A 20882-nucleotide genomic window follows, 5' to 3' on the forward strand; every position below is an offset into this window, starting at 1 on the left:
ATCGTCGCGCGAACGATTTGATTATTAATTACATATAAGCATTATCGAGAATCGCACACACTTTCGAAACTCGCTATTTTGATGTTATACGTCCTACGCGATTTATTTTTAAATTAATATAAAGCTCTTTAGGCTGCGATTTTTGTACGACGACACCAAAATATATTCGCGCTTTACGCGAAATTTCGCGACCCACATATATTTAAACTCGACGAATTATTAGCGTGATGTTGCATCGAGATATGAAATCCCTCTAATATTAGCGACATGCCATCATATTCCCGATCATTACGATTTATTCTCGCTCAAATGCAGGGAACAAAATACACGTAAACAAGTCGAAATATTTTTTGCGAAAGATGAAATATTTATTCTCATATATGTATATATTGATAATGAAAAATAAATTATTAAATATGTATAATGCAATATAAAATAATTTAAAGATATCTCGTATACTAATATAAAAATAATAATTCTGCATTAATTGGTTATAAAAAATATATTTTCATGTTTTACAATAAACATAAACACTTTCTCTCTTTGAAAAATAGATACTTAAATCTGTATTGCCTAAGGAATTCAAAATTTATATTTTTCGTCTTTATTGTGTGTATATATAAAAGGAGAGAGATTGGAGATTCTAAAATATAAATACTCGAGAGTAAAATTGCTTGATATTGATCATAGTAAACAAACTGCTTATCTTCTTCTTACATTAAAAGAGATTTATACATTCGTAAAGAAAATTCAGATATTTATGTAATGCTGAAATAATGTATATATTAAAATATATCTCTTGAGAGAAAAATAAGTACTATCGTATGAATAAAGCTACCTGAACAATTTTTTCGCACTTAATGTTTAGTTTTTTTGCGCGATTTCTAAATTATTATTTTATTATTGGATAATAAAATATTCCGTTGGAAATTTGCTTTGTATTTTTTGCGGTTATCTAAAAATTGCAGACACTCTCATACTGCGGCAATATGGTCGCCAGATTTTCATTCACAAACTACCTGATTGTTTCTATAATATTGCCTTGGAGAAAAATATGGTCTTCCTTCAGTTTCGCATACCCCGGTGCCTTCTCTCGTTACCGAACCTTTTTCTGGCCTGTCTCGGGGATACTCGGGAAAAATCTTCTCACGACTGCGATCATCCGAGAAAGATGAAACATAGATATATGTATTTCGACGAGAGCGAGGGTGCGCGAGTATTTCTCTTTTTCATCGGCGTAACAGGTGACGCGTCGATCCGAGGAGGAACATCCCGACACCAAGAACCCGTGAGATTCTTTGAGCCCCCCTGAAGGAAGGTCGGATATTAATCGTCGCTCGCTGGATTACTAGTTATTTCTTCTTTTCTTTCCTTCGGGTTTGGTAGAGGCGTGTATATTCTTCTCTCGAGGGATCGAGTCCTCGAAACGGAAGATGTGTCCGCGCGATCGTTAAGGCGTTTTAAAAAAAACAATCTGTTGAAAATTTCAACCTCGACGCTTTTCGACGATCGTTAACGACGTTACGGAAAAACACAAATGCATAGGATGTTCTTGAAAATATACTATTTTCTTGCCGCTCTGATTTTTTCTCTTACTAAGATTTTACCCGAATAGATCGGCGATCGCGTGACGTGGAAAGCAATTCGTTCGATATATCCCCTGGTCGACGCGGGTTTACGACGACGATGATTTTTGAAAGTAGCATTTTTTTTTTACAAAAGGCGAACGCGCGTTCGTTCCCGGACGGGAAGCAGCACGTGCGTAAAGCCGTGCGTTTGGCTCGGCGCTCCCAGGTCTGTATTTCAACGCGATCGTGTCTAAAACCGTTGGTCGGCGTGTCCTCGGTGAGTGCATCGCGTTTTCGTATTTTGGCTGGCGGCCAGCGACAGGGGGGACGCTCCTCGCGAAATGGAGAAAAAATACGACGAGGTCGGGCGATCGAAGAAAAGGAGGGAACGTGGAAGGAAATGAATATTTTATTCTTCTATTATAAATACCAACGTAAATCGCGAGTTTGTCTTGATCCTTTTAAATATTTGATTAGTTTTTACTATGTGCGTCTCATATTTATTTTGTTTCTTTTCTTTCTCTCTTTCCTCTCTCCGCGTTGCTTCTTCATGATAATTGTTCGACGTTGAATTGTTAATCGTTTCCGTTGTTTTCGAAGAGTCGTCGAAAGAGAGTGAGAGAGAATTTTGTCTTTACGTGTTGCTTTATCCCAGTAAATACGAGAAGGAGAAGATAAACAAACTTTCCACGCTTTCTGTTTCAGGAAATCACCCATGCCGCGATTACACTAACTACGCATGCCTGGTGTCGAACGAATCGAAATGGCGACGAGGATTGGCTTCATCTTTGGAATTATTGTTATCCTAGACATCGGACTTTCGCAAGGACGAGTCTTTCGACTAGGTAAGTAAGCATTAGTTTTATTTTCTCATAACACTATGTCTTACATATATTTCTTGGAAATATCTTACAAATTTTTTAGAAAAATTGTATAATTTTCATTATTTATTTAATGACATTATCAACATTTTTCATATACTTGGATACTTTATACAAATAAAATGTAATAAACCATAGATTATAAAAGTAGCGACTTCATAAATGATTTAGAAATTAATTCGTAAAACATGCGATTATTAATGCTTTCGAGTCGAGTTATATCTCGAGATTTTTCATAATTCAGAGAAGCTTTCTTGCGACGTCTTCTAGGGATATTTGTAAAGGGGTATAAAAGCGCAATTACACGAGCTGCGACAAATATTGTGTTTAAAAGTAACGCCAGAGTAACATACGATTTTATTATCGCCTCGTCATAATTTATTTGTTTCGCCGCAGTGAAGTCTCATCGTTCTGCAGCGTAAAAATCACGTGTAAATTTAAACGAACGAATGCCACGAGACGCGACTGGTACGCGGTCGTAGCGAGCCGAAGATTTGTAAAGGAAGTCTGCAACGTCATCCGGCGCCGTTCCGCGATATTTTCGTATTGAAAAAGGAATAAGCGCCGTCTAGTGCGAATCGTGCGACGTGAAAAATAGCGTGAGGTAAAAGCCTCCCTCAAGGAGGCCTTCGACGAGGAAGCTAGTAAAGGCAAAAGAGCGAAAGCCGGAAGTACAAGTGAAAAAGGAACAGCGTGGAAGAATTTCGCGAGATTCCAGAGAAATACTTGCAACTTGAAAACCGATTAATCGTAGAATTTATATATATTTTTTTTTTTAATTGCAGTGCCGAGTGTAAAAAGAATATCATATGTTTTTTGTTTCTACGTCGATTAAAAAACAATTAAGAAAAAGGAAATTGTTGATATAAATGTAATATATATATATATATTTGGTCTTTTTGTTCTGATGAATCTAGCATTAATAAAATTTTCGATTTTGTTTTTACGATACTACAATAGTTGGTACGATTTAACGTTTCGAGGGGGGGGGGGGGTTAACGACACGGAAGAAAAGTAACGCACGCGGAGGTATTTTGTGAAATTTATACCGAGAAACAACGGCTTAATCGGGCTTTCGCGCGCCAGCGGTACTCGATCCTGGTTTATTTCCAGTCACGTCGCTCCCCTCGGGCTTCGTAGATACGATTTAATTATCGGCGCTTCCATTCTTGAGAAATCTCATCACGCATCGGGAAATCGCCACGTAGGTACCATACATGCGTCTTGAAATCTCTATTTAAATCGCAACCGACTTGGCATTTTGCAGTCGGCGATGTTCGAGGGAAACGTGACAGCGTGCAATTACCTACCCGATTGCCAAAACTGAGCTCTCGGCAATTGTTGACGGGGAAATCCACCCGGCAATCAATTAGCGCGAGCGCGACGATAATTATATCCCAAGCGGTCATAATTGTCGTCGGAGCGTGTGTCGCACGCTATGAGTCGCCGCAAAAAGAAATCATTCATCACCTATTCCCATTTCGATCTCACGACAATTTTGCTTCCTCGATCCTTGAATATTTTACTCGTCGATGCTCCTAACCTAAATCGTTCTGTAATTATCGCGGCGTATTCAGCAACCGATGAGAGTGAGAGAGAGAGAGAGAGAGAGAAGCAGAGAGAAAATAGCGCTTGTATATTGTTCTAAACAATAGAAACGTCAATTTCTACGAAACGAGAGTCCGATATTGCTGGTCAAAGGTGGAAAGGCGGGGTCGAAAATTTCGGCCGTTACATCTGGCGAACAGACCCTGCTTTGTACCGTGCGCGCGTTTCCACTATATTCCGTAGTTGGTACGTGCTCGAAAGTTGAGATTTCTTTGGAATTTCAGCGCAACTACGAGACCACGTGCGTTCATACCAAGCGCGACATATACACCATCTCTCTCTCTCTCTCTCTCTCGTTATGTCGCGTTCTCGCGGGGAGCCTAAATATCTCGACGGAGCGTGTTGTCGCGATCTTTCTTTCCTTCCTGCCTTTCAAGACGATTCCTCGATTGTTATTTTCAACGAATCCGATATTCCGCCGCTTCTCCCTCCTCCCAGCGGGGGAATTGATACTCTCGGTGTCTCTGGTAAATAAATAATGTCGCCCGCGATGAACCACGGCGAAACACGGTCTTTACGGTACGATACGCGTATGAGTGTTATTATGATTGGGCTCAATTGTCCAATTGCCCGGTCGTTGAATGCCGAGTCGGGCTGCGGTGCCGCTATTACCGAATCGCCAACAACGATATTCTCCCGACGCGGTGGTGGCGTACGAAATGCCATTTTCTCGGGCTAAATTCAGTGACGGAGCGAGGGCGAAGGAGTGAAGAGGGGGGAGAGGGGGCGGGGCGGCTACCCTGCCGCCGCCGTCGCGAGAGAGCGCGATGAGAGCCACTGCCAATCTTTCGTCTATTAAATGTATTCAACAACGTAATAGCGACTGATATTACCAATTGGACAATGAAAGAGATGGCAACGGAGCGCGATTTACGGGAGACGGAGAAGAGAGAGAGAGAGAGAGAGAGAGAGAGAGAGAGAGAGAGAGAGGGGTTGGGGAGGAGGGAGAAGGGCGAAGAGGATCGACCGAGGGAGACGGAGATGGAGATTTCGCCAAGAGACGACGGAGTTCTGCCAATTGATCGAGCATCGCTGCAGTTTTCCCGCTGGATCGATGCCCGCATGTCATCTCGTTCGCTCGAAGATTAGAATCGTCAGAAAAGCAACGTGTATCTCGTTTTATAAGAAGCGCGAATGTCGAAAAGCCGATGCGGAAGTACGATTCATGTCAGACTTGAAACGATGACTGAAACGAGCTTAGCTCGTTAAGATAACGAGCGACGTTTCTTAATCCCCCGAGAGTCGAATGATTCGTTTTAAGGTGTAATTATGCGGATGTATAGATGTATACGTATGGCCATCGTTTCAGATTCCCGACCCGTCAAGAATCTCGACGTTTCTATCTGCCCTTTCTCTCTCTCTCTCGGTCCGTAAATCTTCTCGTCTCTCCCACGTGTTCGCTCCATTAAAGCGGGAGAGTTTCCAGGACGAAACGGAATCTTAATTAGATCATCGAGCCAGTTTTGTTGGCCTGTCTCTACTCTAGTAGATAGGTTCAGTACTCTTTATTAACGCGATATCTTAACACGAACGGACGATGCGTTAAAACAGGATACTTTTTAATATTCTGCGCGAGTCCTCGCTGAAGACCGCTTTGTATCCAACGATCTCGAATTATGTTACACATATTGAGTTTATCGAAAGAAAAAATTTCTAACGAGACGGAAAATTAATCTATTTTATTTTTCTTCGCAAGGAGAAGAATCGCGAACGCTTCAGCCATTTAAGACACATGCCGGTAACGAAACAAAGTAATTAGATCGCGACCGTTGGCTGCCGTGAAGTAGTATCGTTAAACTGGTCGGCGATAAAGAAACATCGTCGTCAACCAGTTTATCAAGGAATTGTCGCGAGGTGCGTTTCAGTTGCGAAACTTTGAGCGCGCCGACAGGTTTCCGCGAAGAAACATCTTCGCGCGTTTATCCGGATAGGTGAACGTTCTATGAAATAAGATGATGATGTCTGATGAGAAAAAAGGGTCAGTCGGCGCGTTTTAGCGTTTCCGCGCGAAGAAAGGTGCCGTTCGCAACACAAGAGTGTTGTCGTGTCTCGAGTTTCTTCTTTTTGTCAAATCATCTCGCGTTAGATCGACCGCTACATCGGGTCGATTGAGCGGCACGAAGAAAGAGATCTCTCTCTTTCTCTCTCTTTTTCTTACTCTCCTCCTCCTCTTTCCTCCTTCTCTCTCGACGGATGAAGATGCTAAAAGTCGGACGCGTGGGACGATCGTAATCCGACACCGCGAGATATTTGTTCGAGATCGAGAGCGCTTCTTTGGCATGTCGATTTTTCTGTATTTCTTTGGTCGCCGTTTTTAAAAAAATTGGCCTAGTTATTCGCAGATTGAAAATCAGTGCGGCTGCGATGCGAAATTGGAAATCATATGATTTCTGTCAACATTCGAGAGAGAGAGAGAGAGAACACCGTTTCTCGTTGCCGATTAATCACGCAAAAGTGTGACTCACTTAATCTGGTTTGCGGTTCTGCTTAAGTCTTCAGCATTGTTTAATTTCGCGATTTGTTTGTTTTCGCGCTGTATCTTTTTTCACGGATAATGAAACGAATTTATCGCCTGAAAAATTCACGGAGAAATATCGCATCAAATATTTATTTAACTAATCCTTTGAAAAACTGAGAGAGTTTATTCGATGATTGTAACAGATCTCCTCATAATTTTTTCGTTTCCTCGCATCGACGTGATATCTCGGATCGCGAGAATTAACATGCGATGTAAGACGGTGTGACGATGGCTTGTTTCCATGAAAGCGGGAAAGAGCAAGGAGCAATTAAAGGAACGTAAATCACGTTGTCCGCGCGCGATATTCCTGCGCAGATCAGCGTCTTACGTCTCGACGACTCCTGGCTATTTCGGGCGAAGCGAGAGATCTGGTTCCATTTGAGGCAAGCGAACGAACGATTTAAAACGATTCGTTCCATGGAATAACACAACCGAGTATTTCTCGCCTTACTGTTTCGATTTCTGGAACCATTTTAATGAAGCGCAATCGCGTTGCAATCTTATTACGCTTGATTCGAAGATCGCGCAAAACATCGTGGAACGTTTACTCCCTGGACGCAAAAGTGGTAATGGAAATAATAGGGTCGAGATAGGTCGATATTCAGAGATTCTTTCGAATTTTTAATTTGGTGCGTATTAATTCGTGCGTTCGCTGAAATCGTCGCGAAGAGAGATGGTCGTAGCCAGCCATGTGAAAATATCTTTGACACGACACTCTTCGGCAGATTCTCGCGAGATAATCCATTCGTGCCGGCCTCGATCTCATCTCGTCTCTCTAAACGAAGCAGTTGTCTCGTTCACTTAGACTTAGATCTTAGATGAAAACGTTGAAAGTCGCATATATTATACGCGTACAGTATGATAAATCGGTTTCATGGTCTTTGAACTCCCCTAGATATGTTACCGGGTCGATTATCTTCTCGAATATCTCACGTTGATGGCGCGAAATGATGACTCGTAAAGCAGCGAACGCTCAGGATTGTCGTGTCCGATAACTCTGGCTAGTTTCACGCTTACTGACGGTTGAATTACTATGTCTGTGCGGGCAAAATATTATTTACTCTTTATTCGCGCAATTTTATCCCCCAGTCGCATATATGGGGGGAAACGGCGATTATTTATGAAGCTGTCCGGCACTCGAAGAAAACCGGTCAGGCCGCGCCTCCGTTTGCGCGGAAACTTTGATAGCGATTTACGAGTGGCACGTGCTCGCGGCGAGACGCATCTAGAGAGGCTTCGCCGGCAGCCCTTTAAGAAAACGTACGTTGAAGGATGCTGGACTGTTATTGAAAAATTATACGTCGCAAAGATACGGAGCGCGCGTGAAGAAATTAAAAGGGACGAGAGAAACACGAAGAAACGAACGCGAGATAGAGACGCCGCGATCTCTCGCTACAACTATTATCCACTGCCAGAACGAGATAAAGCACGTTATACGTCATTTTTAGATAGTGCATGGTGTGTCGCGGGTAAAAATGTACGCGTTTCAGGAGCGACACGAGTAAATAAACGGCCGCTGACGTTGACAAACCAGAGATTTCCCGTTGACGTTGATGGCTAATGGCCATTAATGGCTAATGCCCGAATTCGATATCGAAATTAGAATTAAATGATTTACTCGGAATATTTTTCCGACACACTTTTTATATACAACCTCATAAGATAAATGTTATTTAAGATCAAAAAGATTTTTGGGGTTTGCTAGAGAAATTAATTTCAAAATATTCTCTTTTCGATGCTGCAAAATTCTTTATTTACCCTGCTAGCAGTAATATTTCAGTGACGCAGCAAACAAGATTCTCGCCGAGGAATTTATTTGAAAGAATCACGAGCGAGATTTTTTTTTTTTTTTTTTTAAAGAATTCTTTTACGAGCAGCGTATAAAATGTACCTGTCCGCGTTCCTCGAAAGCTCGCGGCGAGAGATCGCCGAAGGCAGAAAGGGAGGAGAACAAAACACCGGCAAAAGTGGCGCGAAGCTCTCGAAACGTTTAAGGCTATTCCTGGCTCGAGGCAGATGGCCCGACGTCAACTGCTCCTGACATAAGAGAAATCGATGCCTGGTTTTAGGGTATCGATCAAATTCGTATCTGGTTCAGATCGGTCGCTTCGTTACTTTCACGATGCGATATTCACGCGAACGATATAAAAATATACGCGGGAATTGCGTAGAAAGTAGATTTATTTTAAGCCTAATCAAAATTTTCATAAAAGCAGAATTGTTTTTAAGATCGAAGAATGTATCACAAAGATGGTACATCTCGTCGATCGAGGGGATATATATTTGTACCGAATTTTGTGCGTCGGGTCGTAACCGCCGATCCGAGCCACGTGCCTCGCATCTGTTACCGCCACCCGAAAAAGAGCGAGGCAGAGTCGGTCGCGACGACGAGCGACAATAAACTCGATGATCGATTTCCGTCGAGGGTTCTCGCGAGGCACAACGACTCGTTTGTACGCGAAGGATGGCTTTGGCGAGGATGTTTAAAGATCCGCGAGAAGAAAGCTCGCGAGCTCGGATCTCGATTGAATTAAAGCCTCCTCTCTTTCTCGCGAGTCTGGAGTAGCTCACAGGAAGTACGTATCTATTAAAGAGAACAAAAAAGAGAGAGGGAATAGATTGATTATTATTATAGCATAAGAAAGAAAAAAATCAACACGAATCTTACATTTTTATTAACTAAACTAAACGTACGTATCATTAACTAAAAAAAAAAAAATCGCGTTTTTTGTTAACTAAAATTTCGGAATCATTCTCGGAGTTATTGAGCGAGACACTTTCGTGCTCAGATGAAGACGCGCTTCGTAGTACTATTAGCGGTCGTAATCGTAGGGCGATTCACAGAGGAGGGATCGCGGGGAATGGGTCTAAATTTAGTATGCGACGCATTCTGGGGACGGAGGGGCAAAAAGACTCCAGATGGAACGTCGGAAGGGACAGTGTGTCGCGATTCATTTCTGGCTGTTTGCCAAATGGCGATACACCGGCCGGTCAGCCTCATGAATGAGCCGGGTAGGAAAATGAGTTTCCTTGATCAAACTAGCCGGAATATCGCGGTGGTAGACCCGACCGATGCGAGCCAAGCCTCGTCTCGTTTTGCACTCGTCAGAGGCGCAAATACATTTCCGCAAGACTTCCGCAAGCTCACGCGGCGACGATTATTATAGATCGTCGCGTCTCGACGGTGCGAATCGATACGAAACGAGGGGAAGACAACGCTTGTCGTTAATTTAGGGAGAATTGATAAGTAAATTAAATTTATCTCGCGATCAATTTATAATTTCTTTCGAGCAACTCCGTGGCGAATTATGTTATTTCGCGCGAGAAACCGGAAATACCGTTGTCTTCTGAAAGAAGCAGGGAATCGCTCGGCATCAACGATGATCGATCCGACATCGTTGGATCAGCCATGGAACTACAATTCAAAGCGGAAATTACGAGTTTTGCCTCGCGGAAACCGTGTCTGAAGAAAGGCGGAATAACCTCGGTGATAAAAATCTGCTCTTCGCCTTGTTATTAGTATCGTATCGCGTGCATACAACATACCCGACGGATAGATTGGATGCATATTTGCTATCGCGGTATACTCACACGCATAATAGGATGCATATTATTTACCTTGCAGATGCAATTAATGCCGATGTAGCGATGCCCGTGGGCGAGAAGCTTTTGCTGCGTTGCCAGCGAAATCCCGGTGTTGAGATAGAATGGTATAAGGACGACGAAACGTTGCGGTCTACCACGAGGATGCGCGTGACGAAGCAGTCTGTGAAGTTTAAATACGTCGACGTGGACGACGCGGGCGTCTACGGTTGTAGACTGGAGTCGAACGAGACCGTCGAGTGGAGAAACGTGACCGTTCGCATCGAGACCCTGCAGAACGACGGTTTTCAGAACGAAGCTGAAGAAACCAGCGGTATGATGAGTATACTCAGGACGGAAGAAGAGAGCAATGATCTCGAGATTGAAACCAGAAGTAAGTTTATTCTCTCGCGCAAATCGATATCATACCATTAAATATCACGAGATGTGTTTGTTATATTCCACGATAGGATGAACTCATCTTTTCTTTTAGAATCACCTTTTAGAATCTTTTAAATCAAAAAATGGAAACAGGCGTGTTTTCGAATTTAAAAATCTTCAGTATCTACTATAAAGCATCAATCTAATACATCTACACTCTTTATGTACTATTATATAAACTTTTTCTTTTGTCTACTTATACACACACAATAAATACAAAAGACTTATGTTAATATGCGATTATTTACACTGCATCGGATGTTGTGAAAGAAAAGATGAATCGTGCTTTGAGAATTAAATTTTTGAGAGAAAAAAAGAACAGACTAAATTTTTTAATAAAATTTTTAAGAAATTGTTTTCAAACATACTTACAAATAATGAATTTCGATTAAAAGACAAATTATTATTTATGGTCAAATTAATTATTAAAGTGCAAATCTATTTGCAAGCTTTATTCATTATTATTATTATTATTATTCACTTAAACAATTATTCTATTCATAGTTCCCTATGTTGAATATTCCTCCGTTAGTTATTTCGTTCATGTTTTCTCGATATTTTATTTGGTACTGTAACTTACATGCGTATTTTCTCCGCAGACTTGCCTGAAACGCGATCATTGCACCTGGACAGCGAGAAGATGGACACGGATCTGGACGAGAAGGGTGAAAGCGATGTTGAGGGCGAGCACAACAACACGGTACCGGAGAGTCCGCCAGCTTTCAACAAGACCGACGAGTTGCACGCGTTGGTGGTGAAGCCCGCCGCCAGTACGATGCGATTGAGATGTCCGAGCACTGGCAATCCTAGGCCAAACATCACGTGGTTGAAGAACAACGAGGAGCCGAAACGAGACCTTGGCACCGCGATCAGGATGAAGTGGACTTTGAGGTTGGAGGATCTCGTTCCCAAGGACAGCGGGAATTACACGTGCGTCGTATGCAATCATCTCGGATGCATCAACCATACCTTCAAAGTCGACATAATCGGTGAGTTTGGGATGCCTATATTCCTTGATCCTCTCCACTTTCTATGCGAGGCGCGGACGAGTGTGCCTGCAGCGCGCATCTTGAACCGCTTATTACATAAACGCTTGACTCGAACGCTGAGAATCTGCTAACGATACCGCAGAGCGTTTCCCGCATAAGCCGTACATCAACGAGGACTTTCCGAAGAATGTGACCGCTTTGGTCAACAGTACTGCGATCTTCAGGTGTCCCATCGTTTCCGATCTCGAACCGTATATAAAATGGGTTAAGGTCGCCGAGTATCCGGGTGATCAAGAGGACTCGCCCAAAGGGACTCCGCTCCAGGTACAGCCACCATTTAACGCGGTGATGGTGGGTGGAGGGTCCTGATTTCCCGTGTCACGTCTAATTTTTCCTTCAAAATTTTGATCGACATAATAGTATATCGTCGTGCTAACTGTCAATGGTGTAGGGTCGACTAACAACCTATCCTCTGAAAAACTCTGGAAATGTCAAGGACTAGAGAATGTTTTCAGATTTGGTGCGAAGAAAACTCTCCATTTTAATTGTAAAGGACAAACTTAATTATTCTTTGTTACAGCACACATGTTGTCTAGGATCTTTACTATAAGATCTTTACTATAATTACATGGTTACGGGTCTTTTTATTTCTTTGTCTATCATATATGTTTTGTACATGAAAATAAAAGAAAAAATAAATATATTTATACATCACATAGCTATAAAATATAAAGATGTGTATATAATATATATAAGTCAAGTCTTTTTTAAACAGACTTGGTTTACAAAGGTCTATTCTTTTATATATTATTTTCTACATTAAAAACGTTCTCTTACTCTACATGTTCTCTTATTTTCGCCATATACGTATTGCAAAAAAAAAAAAAAAAAAAAAAAAAAAAAAAAAAAAAAAAAAAAAAAACCAGATTGAGACGCACACAGTTGACTGTCTTGATATGTATATTTTTTTTCGTCTTTTCTACGTGTACGTCTAACTCGTTAAACGTTGGTTAAAACGGTGGTTGGGGTTTCTTTTTCTCTATAGAAACAGTACCGCATCGACCGATCTTGACAAGGCCGCCACGAAACAGCACGGTGCTTGTCGGAAGCAACGTTAGTATGATCTGCCAGGTGCTCTCCGATGCTCATCGTCATCTCGAATGGTATCACGGTTGCCATACCTCTTTCGACACCGTCAACAAGACCAATCAGAGCTTACGGGTGGAGGTCAAGGTGGGCGCAGCTTGCATGCAAACTTGCCGTTTTTTATCGCTTCCTTTCAATCTTCGCTTCTGATCGCTTCCAATTTTCGTAACTGTCAATATATGGTTCTATGCTTTTCTAATGTTCACTGAAAAGAGAATTTACGGATTTATGTTGTACATATGTGTAAATATCGTTGACGTATGTTTGCTCTCAAAAGTGCGATTAACAGCGAAATTTCATTCGACACAGGCTGGAATGGAGGCAGAAAATCCGGAGGAACTAAAACTTTACAACGTTACCGAGAAAGATGAGGGATGGTACACGTGTATCGCCCAGAACAATTTAGGGGAAACATTTAGCAGCGCTTATCTACGTGTCGTCAAAAGTGAGTAGACGAATTTTGTCCCAAATTATTCGAGTATTACATTCAGAGACAGAAAATTACAATGATACTGTAAAACTTATTCAGCGCTGGACGAGCAAAGAATACCGTTAACCGCAAGACCGCAGATTCTCGTGAACGTTCTGGCGGCTATTCTGTGCTTATTCTTCGCCCTGGGAGTCATCGTGGTGATATACATTTTTCATCGATTGAAACGTGAGAAGATGAAAAAGTTGCTCGCGATAGAAACGGCGCGTGCGGCAGTCGTGACGCAATGGACGAAGAAGGTCATTGTAGAGAAGCAGAAACTGGTGAACGCGCAGAACACGATCGAGGAGGAGCTGCTGATGCCAGTGGTGAAGATCGAAAAACAAAAGTCCACCGTCATCGCGGAGGACAACAGCAGCGACAACGTGTCTGAATACGAATTACCGTTAGACAGCGCTTGGGAATTGTCGAGAGAATATTTCACGCTAGGAGACACTCTGGGCGAAGGAGCATTCGGCAAAGTTGTCAGAGCCGAGACGAACACCGGCAAATCTGGAATACCCAGCGTTGTAGCGGTAAAAATGTTGAAAGGTAAGCAAATCTAAACATAATTATCAATAAAGTTTATGAGATAAAATATATATTATATTTTATATGTATAATTTTATATATATATATATATATATATATATATATATATATATATACTTATTTATTTATTTATTTTTATTTCATGTTTTTATATATATAGAGGGCCACACAGACACCGAGATGATGGACTTGGTCTCCGAGATGGAGATGATGAAAATGATTGGCAAGCATGTAAACATCATTAATTTGCTGGGTGCCTGTACTCAGAACGGTCCTCTGTACGTTGTGGTAGAGTTCGCCCCACATGGCAATCTGCGTGACTTCCTCCGGGATCACAGACCTACCTCGGGATATGAACCAACTATCGGACAGGAATCGAAGGAACGAAAGACCCTCACGCAAAAAGATCTGGTTTCGTTCGCTTATCAAGTAGCGCGCGGAATGGAGTATCTGGCTAGTAGGAGGTGTATACACAGGGATTTAGCTGCCAGGAACGTTCTCGTCAGCGACGAATACGTGTTGAAGATCGCTGATTTCGGTCTTGCTAGGGACATTCACTGTCACGACTACTACAGGAAGACGACGGACGGACGATTGCCGGTGAAATGGATGGCGCCGGAAGCCCTGTTTCACCGTGTTTACACCACTCAATCCGACGTGTGAGTATCCAATATAATAAGGATTCTTTCATCTTTCAATCAAAGATTCTATATATTTAATTATTTTGATTTAATTATTTAAAAACTTACCATTTAATATTTCTTATTTCGTTTGTAGATGGTCGTACGGGATTCTGCTGTGGGAGATCATGACATTGGGTGGTACGCCTTACCCATCTGTACCGTCCGTCGAGAAATTATTCCAGTTACTTCGAACTGGTCATCGAATGGAGAAACCGCCCTGCTGCTCGATCGAAATGTAAGACGCGCCTTCTACACGTCATTCTGACTTTATAATACAGTCAATATATACGATTCAATCCTGAGAATTTATTCTTCGGTTTGTTAATATAGATATATGCTTATGAGAGATTGTTGGAGTTATCAGCCAAATGAAAGGCCGACGTTTGTCGAATTAGTCGAGGATCTCGATAGAATATTAACGATAACCGCGAACGAAGTGAGTAGCGATGTCCATATGATCTGCATATAACTATCTATAAACAAGTATTTCTGTAGTAGTAGTAGTAGTAGTAGTAGTAACAATAGAGTCTTTTGATTGCATATATATCTTTGATATCAGGAATATTTGGATCTCGGTCTGCCTCAATTGGATACACCCCCATCCAGCCAAGAATCCAGTGAGGCGGAAGAAGATGGCGAAGAAAAATTTCCATATTTGCTGTGAATCATATACTCGCTGCTGAGGAATGTCGCTTGGACATAGCTTACTTAGATGGCATAATAATCTAAACGACTCGCGAATGTAACCGAATAAAATAGCAGCGCGAATGAATCTAATGAATGTGACAATGAAAATAAAGAGACGAGAAGAGTGCGAACATGAGATATGTGAAGAATAATCGACTGAAGTAAGCGTATACGCCAAATAATGTAAATCAGTATTGATCTATGTATCTCTACACGAGAATATAGAATTAAAGAAAAGCGTGGAATGATAGCATACATCAACAGTGTCAATATACACAAACGCGCGCACACATGAGATTGGACATCCTAAATTTACTATTTTTCTATTGGGATTGATAAATGTAACGTTAGAATTAAAAGATAAAAGAAGGGATAAAGTCGAGAATAATCTGCGAAAACTCAAAGGAGACTGTCTTTTAAGCGTTAATGCAAAGCGGACTTGTATATCTATATCTATAGATCCTATATCTATCTATATAGATTTATAGATATATTATACAATAATTGTGCCATATATAAATCAGTGCCTTACAAGGGTGTTGTCGAACATATAAACAGGAAGAGATAGTTTATCGTGATAGGATACGATACGGATATTTGTCTGTATTACAAAAATCACACGAATGGGTATCAAACGTGGGCACAATATCGTGTTTTTGTAACTAGTCAACTGTGAAAATTGTACGTTTTTCTGTATCATAGTAGCTGGTAGATTTTTAGTGTTTTTATATGGTTAATTCTAGTAAACAACGATCATGGATTTTGTGTATCACGGGCAATTGTGTTCTGTGGCAATTTTGTTAAAAAAAAAAAAAAAAAAAAAAAAATCGGTCTACAGATACATACATAAGAGATTAAACCTGAGGGGAAACAAATATAAGTTTTGTATCGAAGAAATGCATCGTTTAGAGAAAAGAATCCAAAGTATCACTGTAAGCCTTTGAGCTGTATCAATCGCTTATCGATATCGATTGGCGATAAACGTGTATAAATAGGAAAAAATACTTAGCGATAAATAATTTATTTCTCGTACATCAGTATCTCTTAAGTATATATATATATATGTCTTCACACAGAATCTTTTTTTACGTAATTTTAAGATATGTCCCTTAAGACCGACCCTTTTTGTAAAAAGTGACAATAACAAATTTATATATACAATAATAAACAACAAGTAATTTTAATCCGCGGATTGTACATATCGTTTATTTAAACATTATTTGTTATCAGTACTAAAGGTAGAATTAGTATTTATACCTAAGGTACATATAGAGTATATGTATGTAAAGATTGTGTAAAGAAATTTCCGCACAAATGTGACTTTCGTCTCTAATAAAATCGATCAATCTGTATCCAAATAAAATAATATTGCGCTTTCCAAATTTCCTTGATAAAAAATTATCATACATATAATCTCTCGATTATATTTATTTCTGCATTTACAATCCCAGACAGCACAAGGATGTGTCCTTAGGACGTCCAAAGGGCATCCAGGACATACATGTAGGATATCCTCAGGATATCCCATTGTAATCCTCAGATCTCCTCTGGATGTCCTGTGGAAGAGTAAATGATAGCCGTATATTAACCTCTGGAGAATCCAGGGAGATCCTGTGGAACATCCTAAGGATTTTTATAGGATATGTTAGGGATATTTTTCGTATGTTTCAAGGAGCAAATTTAAAAATTTAAATATGAATTAAAATTATGTTTTGTTATTTACTGCCAATATTAAAAATCTAATATTAAAAATAGTTCACCGTTCTTTAATATTTGAGACTTTCGTGCTGTACATGAATATTTTAGGTCTGGCTCCCAGGTTTGAATTGTGTAATATTTTCTAAACAATCCAATATTTGAATTCCCTATGTTGGGATTGCATCAGAGATTGAATTGGTAGAAAATAATTACATTTGTAATTTCCTGTCAGTTGCTCTTTGCAAGCTTTATATAATTCTCATGACCAAATCTCAAATACGAGTTCGCGTGTCGCATAGCGGTAAACAAACGAACTAGCGGTTGAATACTATTGTTTGTAAAGTTTTTGGAATATTGCGAACAGTAACATTTCTCATGAAATATTAAATAAATAATAATTTTGGATATATGAAAATGTGCGCATCAAATTCAATTATTAATATTAAACGAAATTAATGTTAACAATTAATTGCACATGTATATGTCCTCTGGAAATCCAAAAGACATCCAATATAATAGACAGGGCAGATATATCCTGCAGACATCCAGTGGACATTTATAGGACATTAATACTTATTATAATACTTAAGATTTCTAAATTATATTAAATAACCGACACAACTAAAAATAATTATGTATGCATATTAAATTTTTATAAATATATTTATAATAATATCTTAAAACATCCTACAAATATCTTGAACTGTCCTGGACATATTCAGGATGATCCTGAGGATGTTTTGTGCTGTCTGGAATTAGATGAGATTAAAATCCCGAGTCAATTTAAAGATACTTAAATCACTTGAAAGTACAATAAAAAAAGCAATATAACAAAATTAAACAGTTTCTCCATAATTCTAATAGAAAATATTACACCAGATATTAAATCAGAATTTTTACGTAAATTTACATACAGGAATAATTCGCGTAGACATTTGCGTTTGAATAAGCTTTTAATTTGTTTGATTATAATTAGATCGGGTTATTATAATCGTCATCCTCTCATCTTTTGATCTGAATCAGAGTTTTGCCGCAGATTTGAATTGAAACAATTTAATATAGAATATAAAGTATTTAATTTATTTAGAAAGACTATTTTATAAACTTTAAATAATTTTTATTTTCTTATTTTGACAACTATATTTTCTAGCTGGTAAAGTATAACATCTGCTAAAACTTAACTTTTATGGATTTAGCACGGACATGCACCAACCAGCCGTTTTACCATGACACCGGAAAGTGAATCTGGCCATGTAGTTCCGCCACCTCTAAAATAGATCCAGTTAGCGCTACTGTACCAGCTAGAAAAAGCGTCTTATGAAAAACAATGTGGCCTCTCTCAGGTTTCTATCTGGTTTCAGGTTTCGGTCCGTTTTGTTGTCGTATAAGTCACATTTACACACTAAGTTGTTTTTAAATCAAATTTTTAGTGAAATTTTTAGTTCCGCAAATCGAGATGTTACGAGATATGCGGAACATTCTCCATGCGGAACTTTGTGACGAGTGAAACTCGAGCGTTGGGTCCACTGAGTAATCACGCTCGAGATTGAGGTTAGAATCCGATAACCCACTTTTTGATCGCTAGTACGCTGAATCATATCCTGTTTTTTGATATTAATTGAGAGCAGTAGTAAATTAATAATTATCTCGAATTTTTTCGCCTCACTCTCAATCATTGACAATCTTGGCTTTTTTTATTGATGTCTATGATGCAATTGGCAAATTTATCGTTACAGATCATAACATCTCTCTTTATTAAATGGTGATTATCGGTGCCATGGAGAGAAGGATAAAACTAAAAACCTTAAACAGTCACATAACATGCAAAATATGTCGTGGATATTTGATAGATGCTACCACTGTCACAGAATGTTTACATACATTCTGCAAAAGTTGTTTGGTAAAGCATCTGGAAGAGAAACATACCTGTCCAACATGTCAAATTGTCATACATCAGTCGCATCCTCTTCAGTATATCAGCTTTGACAGAACTATGCAGGATATTGTCTACAAATTAGTTCCTGATCTTCAAGAAAGTATGAAAGTATTTTATTTTAAATTCCAATTTATCTTTATGTAAGAGGTGTATCTCTTTCTAGATATTAATAGAATATTTTTTTATTTAGATGAAATCAAAAGAGAAAGAGACTTTTACAGAGCCAGAGGTTTGGCTTGTCCCAAAGACATATTACCTAACGCTGGTGAAGTTGAAGAAGAAAGGGCCAATGCAGACGCACATGCAGAATCGGATTATCATCGTACCGATGAACAGGTAATTATATAGAACAGAGCGTATATTTACAGAAATAGAATATTCGATTGGAACTATACCAAATTTGTCAAAATTTCAGGTTAACGTATGTTTGGAATGTATGAATGCTAGTTTGAAAACTTTGAAAAGAAGATTTATCAGATGTTCAGCTCAGGCTACAATAACACATATGAAAAAGTTTATCGCTAAGAAAGTTTTGAGCGGGATGGAAAAATATAGGGATGTAAGTATATTTGATGGATACCATAAAAGAATATTATTATTATTATTTTCATTAATTTGTCTTTATTTTTCGATAGATCGATATTTTGTGCAATAACGAGTTATTAGGTAAGGACCATACATTGAAGTTTGTTTATGTGACGAGATGGAGGTTCCGGGACCCACCTTTGAGGTTACAATATAGATCGCACATAGATATGCAAGATTAATCTTTCTACATTCGAGATACACAAAAAAAGATCACGCAGAATCTGTCCCTACATTTGTACAATTTTCTAGTTATATTCCTATCTTAGCTATCATAGTATTTATTTCTATGCTTATCTGCACAGCGTTTGTGCCGAGTTTTAGCTAAGATAATTTAGATTATTCGAAGCAGAATAATATATCGATTTGGGAATATATTATTTGATATTAATAATAGCAGCATTCTTTCTGCGTTATGAATATCGATGGATGCTATTATTAATAATCAAAGATTATTTTTTGTCATATGATCAATCTTGATCATACCGAATTACGAGTTATTTATAGCTTAAAATCTCCATTTATTCTTAGAACACGAGACTTTTAGTAACATATTGTTTAACAATATTTAATTGTGGCACATAAAGGGAACATTGTGACATCTTAAGAGAAAAGGGAATCTGTATTTCTGATATGCGGTGATATGCACACAAGTCTTTCTTTGTAAATATTGCGTTACCACCGCATTGTGTATAGATTCTGGACCTTTAGTTCGGCGAACATGCCCACAATCTTATCTCCTAAAGTGCTAAAAATGCTGTTTACAATTTACGACAAAACAAAACCACAGATCCTCATTTTGTGAGAAGGTACATTTGTTTTTTATATGCATATCCATTTGTGTATATAGAATATTTTTGACAGAACTTGAACATATATAACATATTGCGCAAGCATTGTACTAGATAAAAAAAAGAAATCGGGTCTGAATAGTCGGATCTTTTTAACTTTGTATATTTATGCGCCGTACATATTCTAATCGCGTTTCAAGTTTCTCTCAACACCGGTTTGCGATTGAAAGAAACAGAGAACATGGCGATATATTTTCTAGAAATTTGTCATTGAAAACATCGTGTTGAGCGAAATACGTGACGCTTGTGGCTTGTAGTAAATAATGTTGTTTCATCTGACATGTTGTAGTAACTTTTAAAAACCGGGAAATCGTGATTTTTTTGGCTGTAATTGAGTTAGCTGAAACTAATCCCAGTTTCTTTAAATTCCTAGTTTAGCATCATTTTGGCACACGTTTCATAGTTCAAAGAATGAAGAGATCGTCAAAAGATTCATCCGGTTTCTAAAGGTTGAAAAAAAAAAAAAACCGATGTGATTGTATATAAATATTAGAGAAAATCGAGCACACAAAATTTGCTGCCGAGTAGCGGCATCGCAAGAATACTAGAGCTTGTACATTGTACACTGTGTATATGTGCGCATCTCTAAATTATTAAATAAATATGTTTTGTACAGTATATCTCGGTAGCGGTATATCCAGTGATTGTATGTATCGATTGGACATTTATAAGAAACAATATTACAAAT

The 20882-nt window shown here is 39.1% G+C and overlaps 2 protein-coding genes across 5 annotated transcripts in view; both read left to right on the forward strand.

Moving 5' to 3' along the window:
- The window catches only part of LOC138931910 (fibroblast growth factor receptor homolog 1), a 44947-nt gene extending 28500 nt beyond the window's left edge, over positions 1 to 16447 (forward strand). For 2 of the 4 annotated variants that reach the window (XM_070293173.1, XM_070293175.1), the window contains 10 exons: positions 2274 to 2413; positions 10201 to 10551; positions 11198 to 11587; positions 12633 to 12820; positions 13043 to 13178; positions 13263 to 13754; positions 13915 to 14413; positions 14532 to 14672; positions 14768 to 14873; positions 14997 to 16445. In XM_070293173.1, the coding sequence (XP_070149274.1) occupies positions 2308 to 2413; positions 10201 to 10551; positions 11198 to 11587; positions 12633 to 12820; positions 13043 to 13178; positions 13263 to 13754; positions 13915 to 14413; positions 14532 to 14672; positions 14768 to 14873; positions 14997 to 15101 (2514 nt within the window). In that variant the 5' untranslated portion in view covers positions 2274 to 2307 and the 3' untranslated portion in view covers positions 15102 to 16445. Of the gene's footprint in view, positions 1 to 2273; positions 2414 to 10200; positions 10552 to 11197; positions 11588 to 11729; positions 11912 to 12632; positions 12821 to 13042; positions 13179 to 13262; positions 13755 to 13914; positions 14414 to 14531; positions 14673 to 14767; positions 14874 to 14996 lie in introns of all 4 variants that reach the window. The other 2 variants (XM_070293176.1, XM_070293172.1) reach the window with 2 other exon arrangements.
- A 1741-nt stretch (positions 16448 to 18188) lies between these two features.
- On the forward strand, positions 18189 to 20812 carry L(3)73ah (lethal (3) 73Ah). The gene is made up of 5 exons (XM_070293182.1): positions 18189 to 18373; positions 18559 to 18858; positions 18949 to 19094; positions 19174 to 19317; positions 19394 to 20812. Exons 2-5 carry the CDS (start codon positions 18582 to 18584, stop codon positions 19523 to 19525), a joined length of 699 nt encoding a protein of 232 aa, XP_070149283.1. The 5' UTR covers positions 18189 to 18373; positions 18559 to 18581; the 3' UTR covers positions 19526 to 20812.
- Positions 20813 to 20882: the final 70 nt, after the last annotated feature.

The sequence above is a fragment of the Polyergus mexicanus genome, unplaced genomic scaffold (assembly GCF_030449975.1).
Source record: "Polyergus mexicanus isolate NDT 795.1 unplaced genomic scaffold, iyPolMexi1.0 SCAF_3, whole genome shotgun sequence".
Lineage (NCBI taxonomy): Eukaryota > Metazoa > Arthropoda > Insecta > Hymenoptera > Formicidae > Polyergus > Polyergus mexicanus.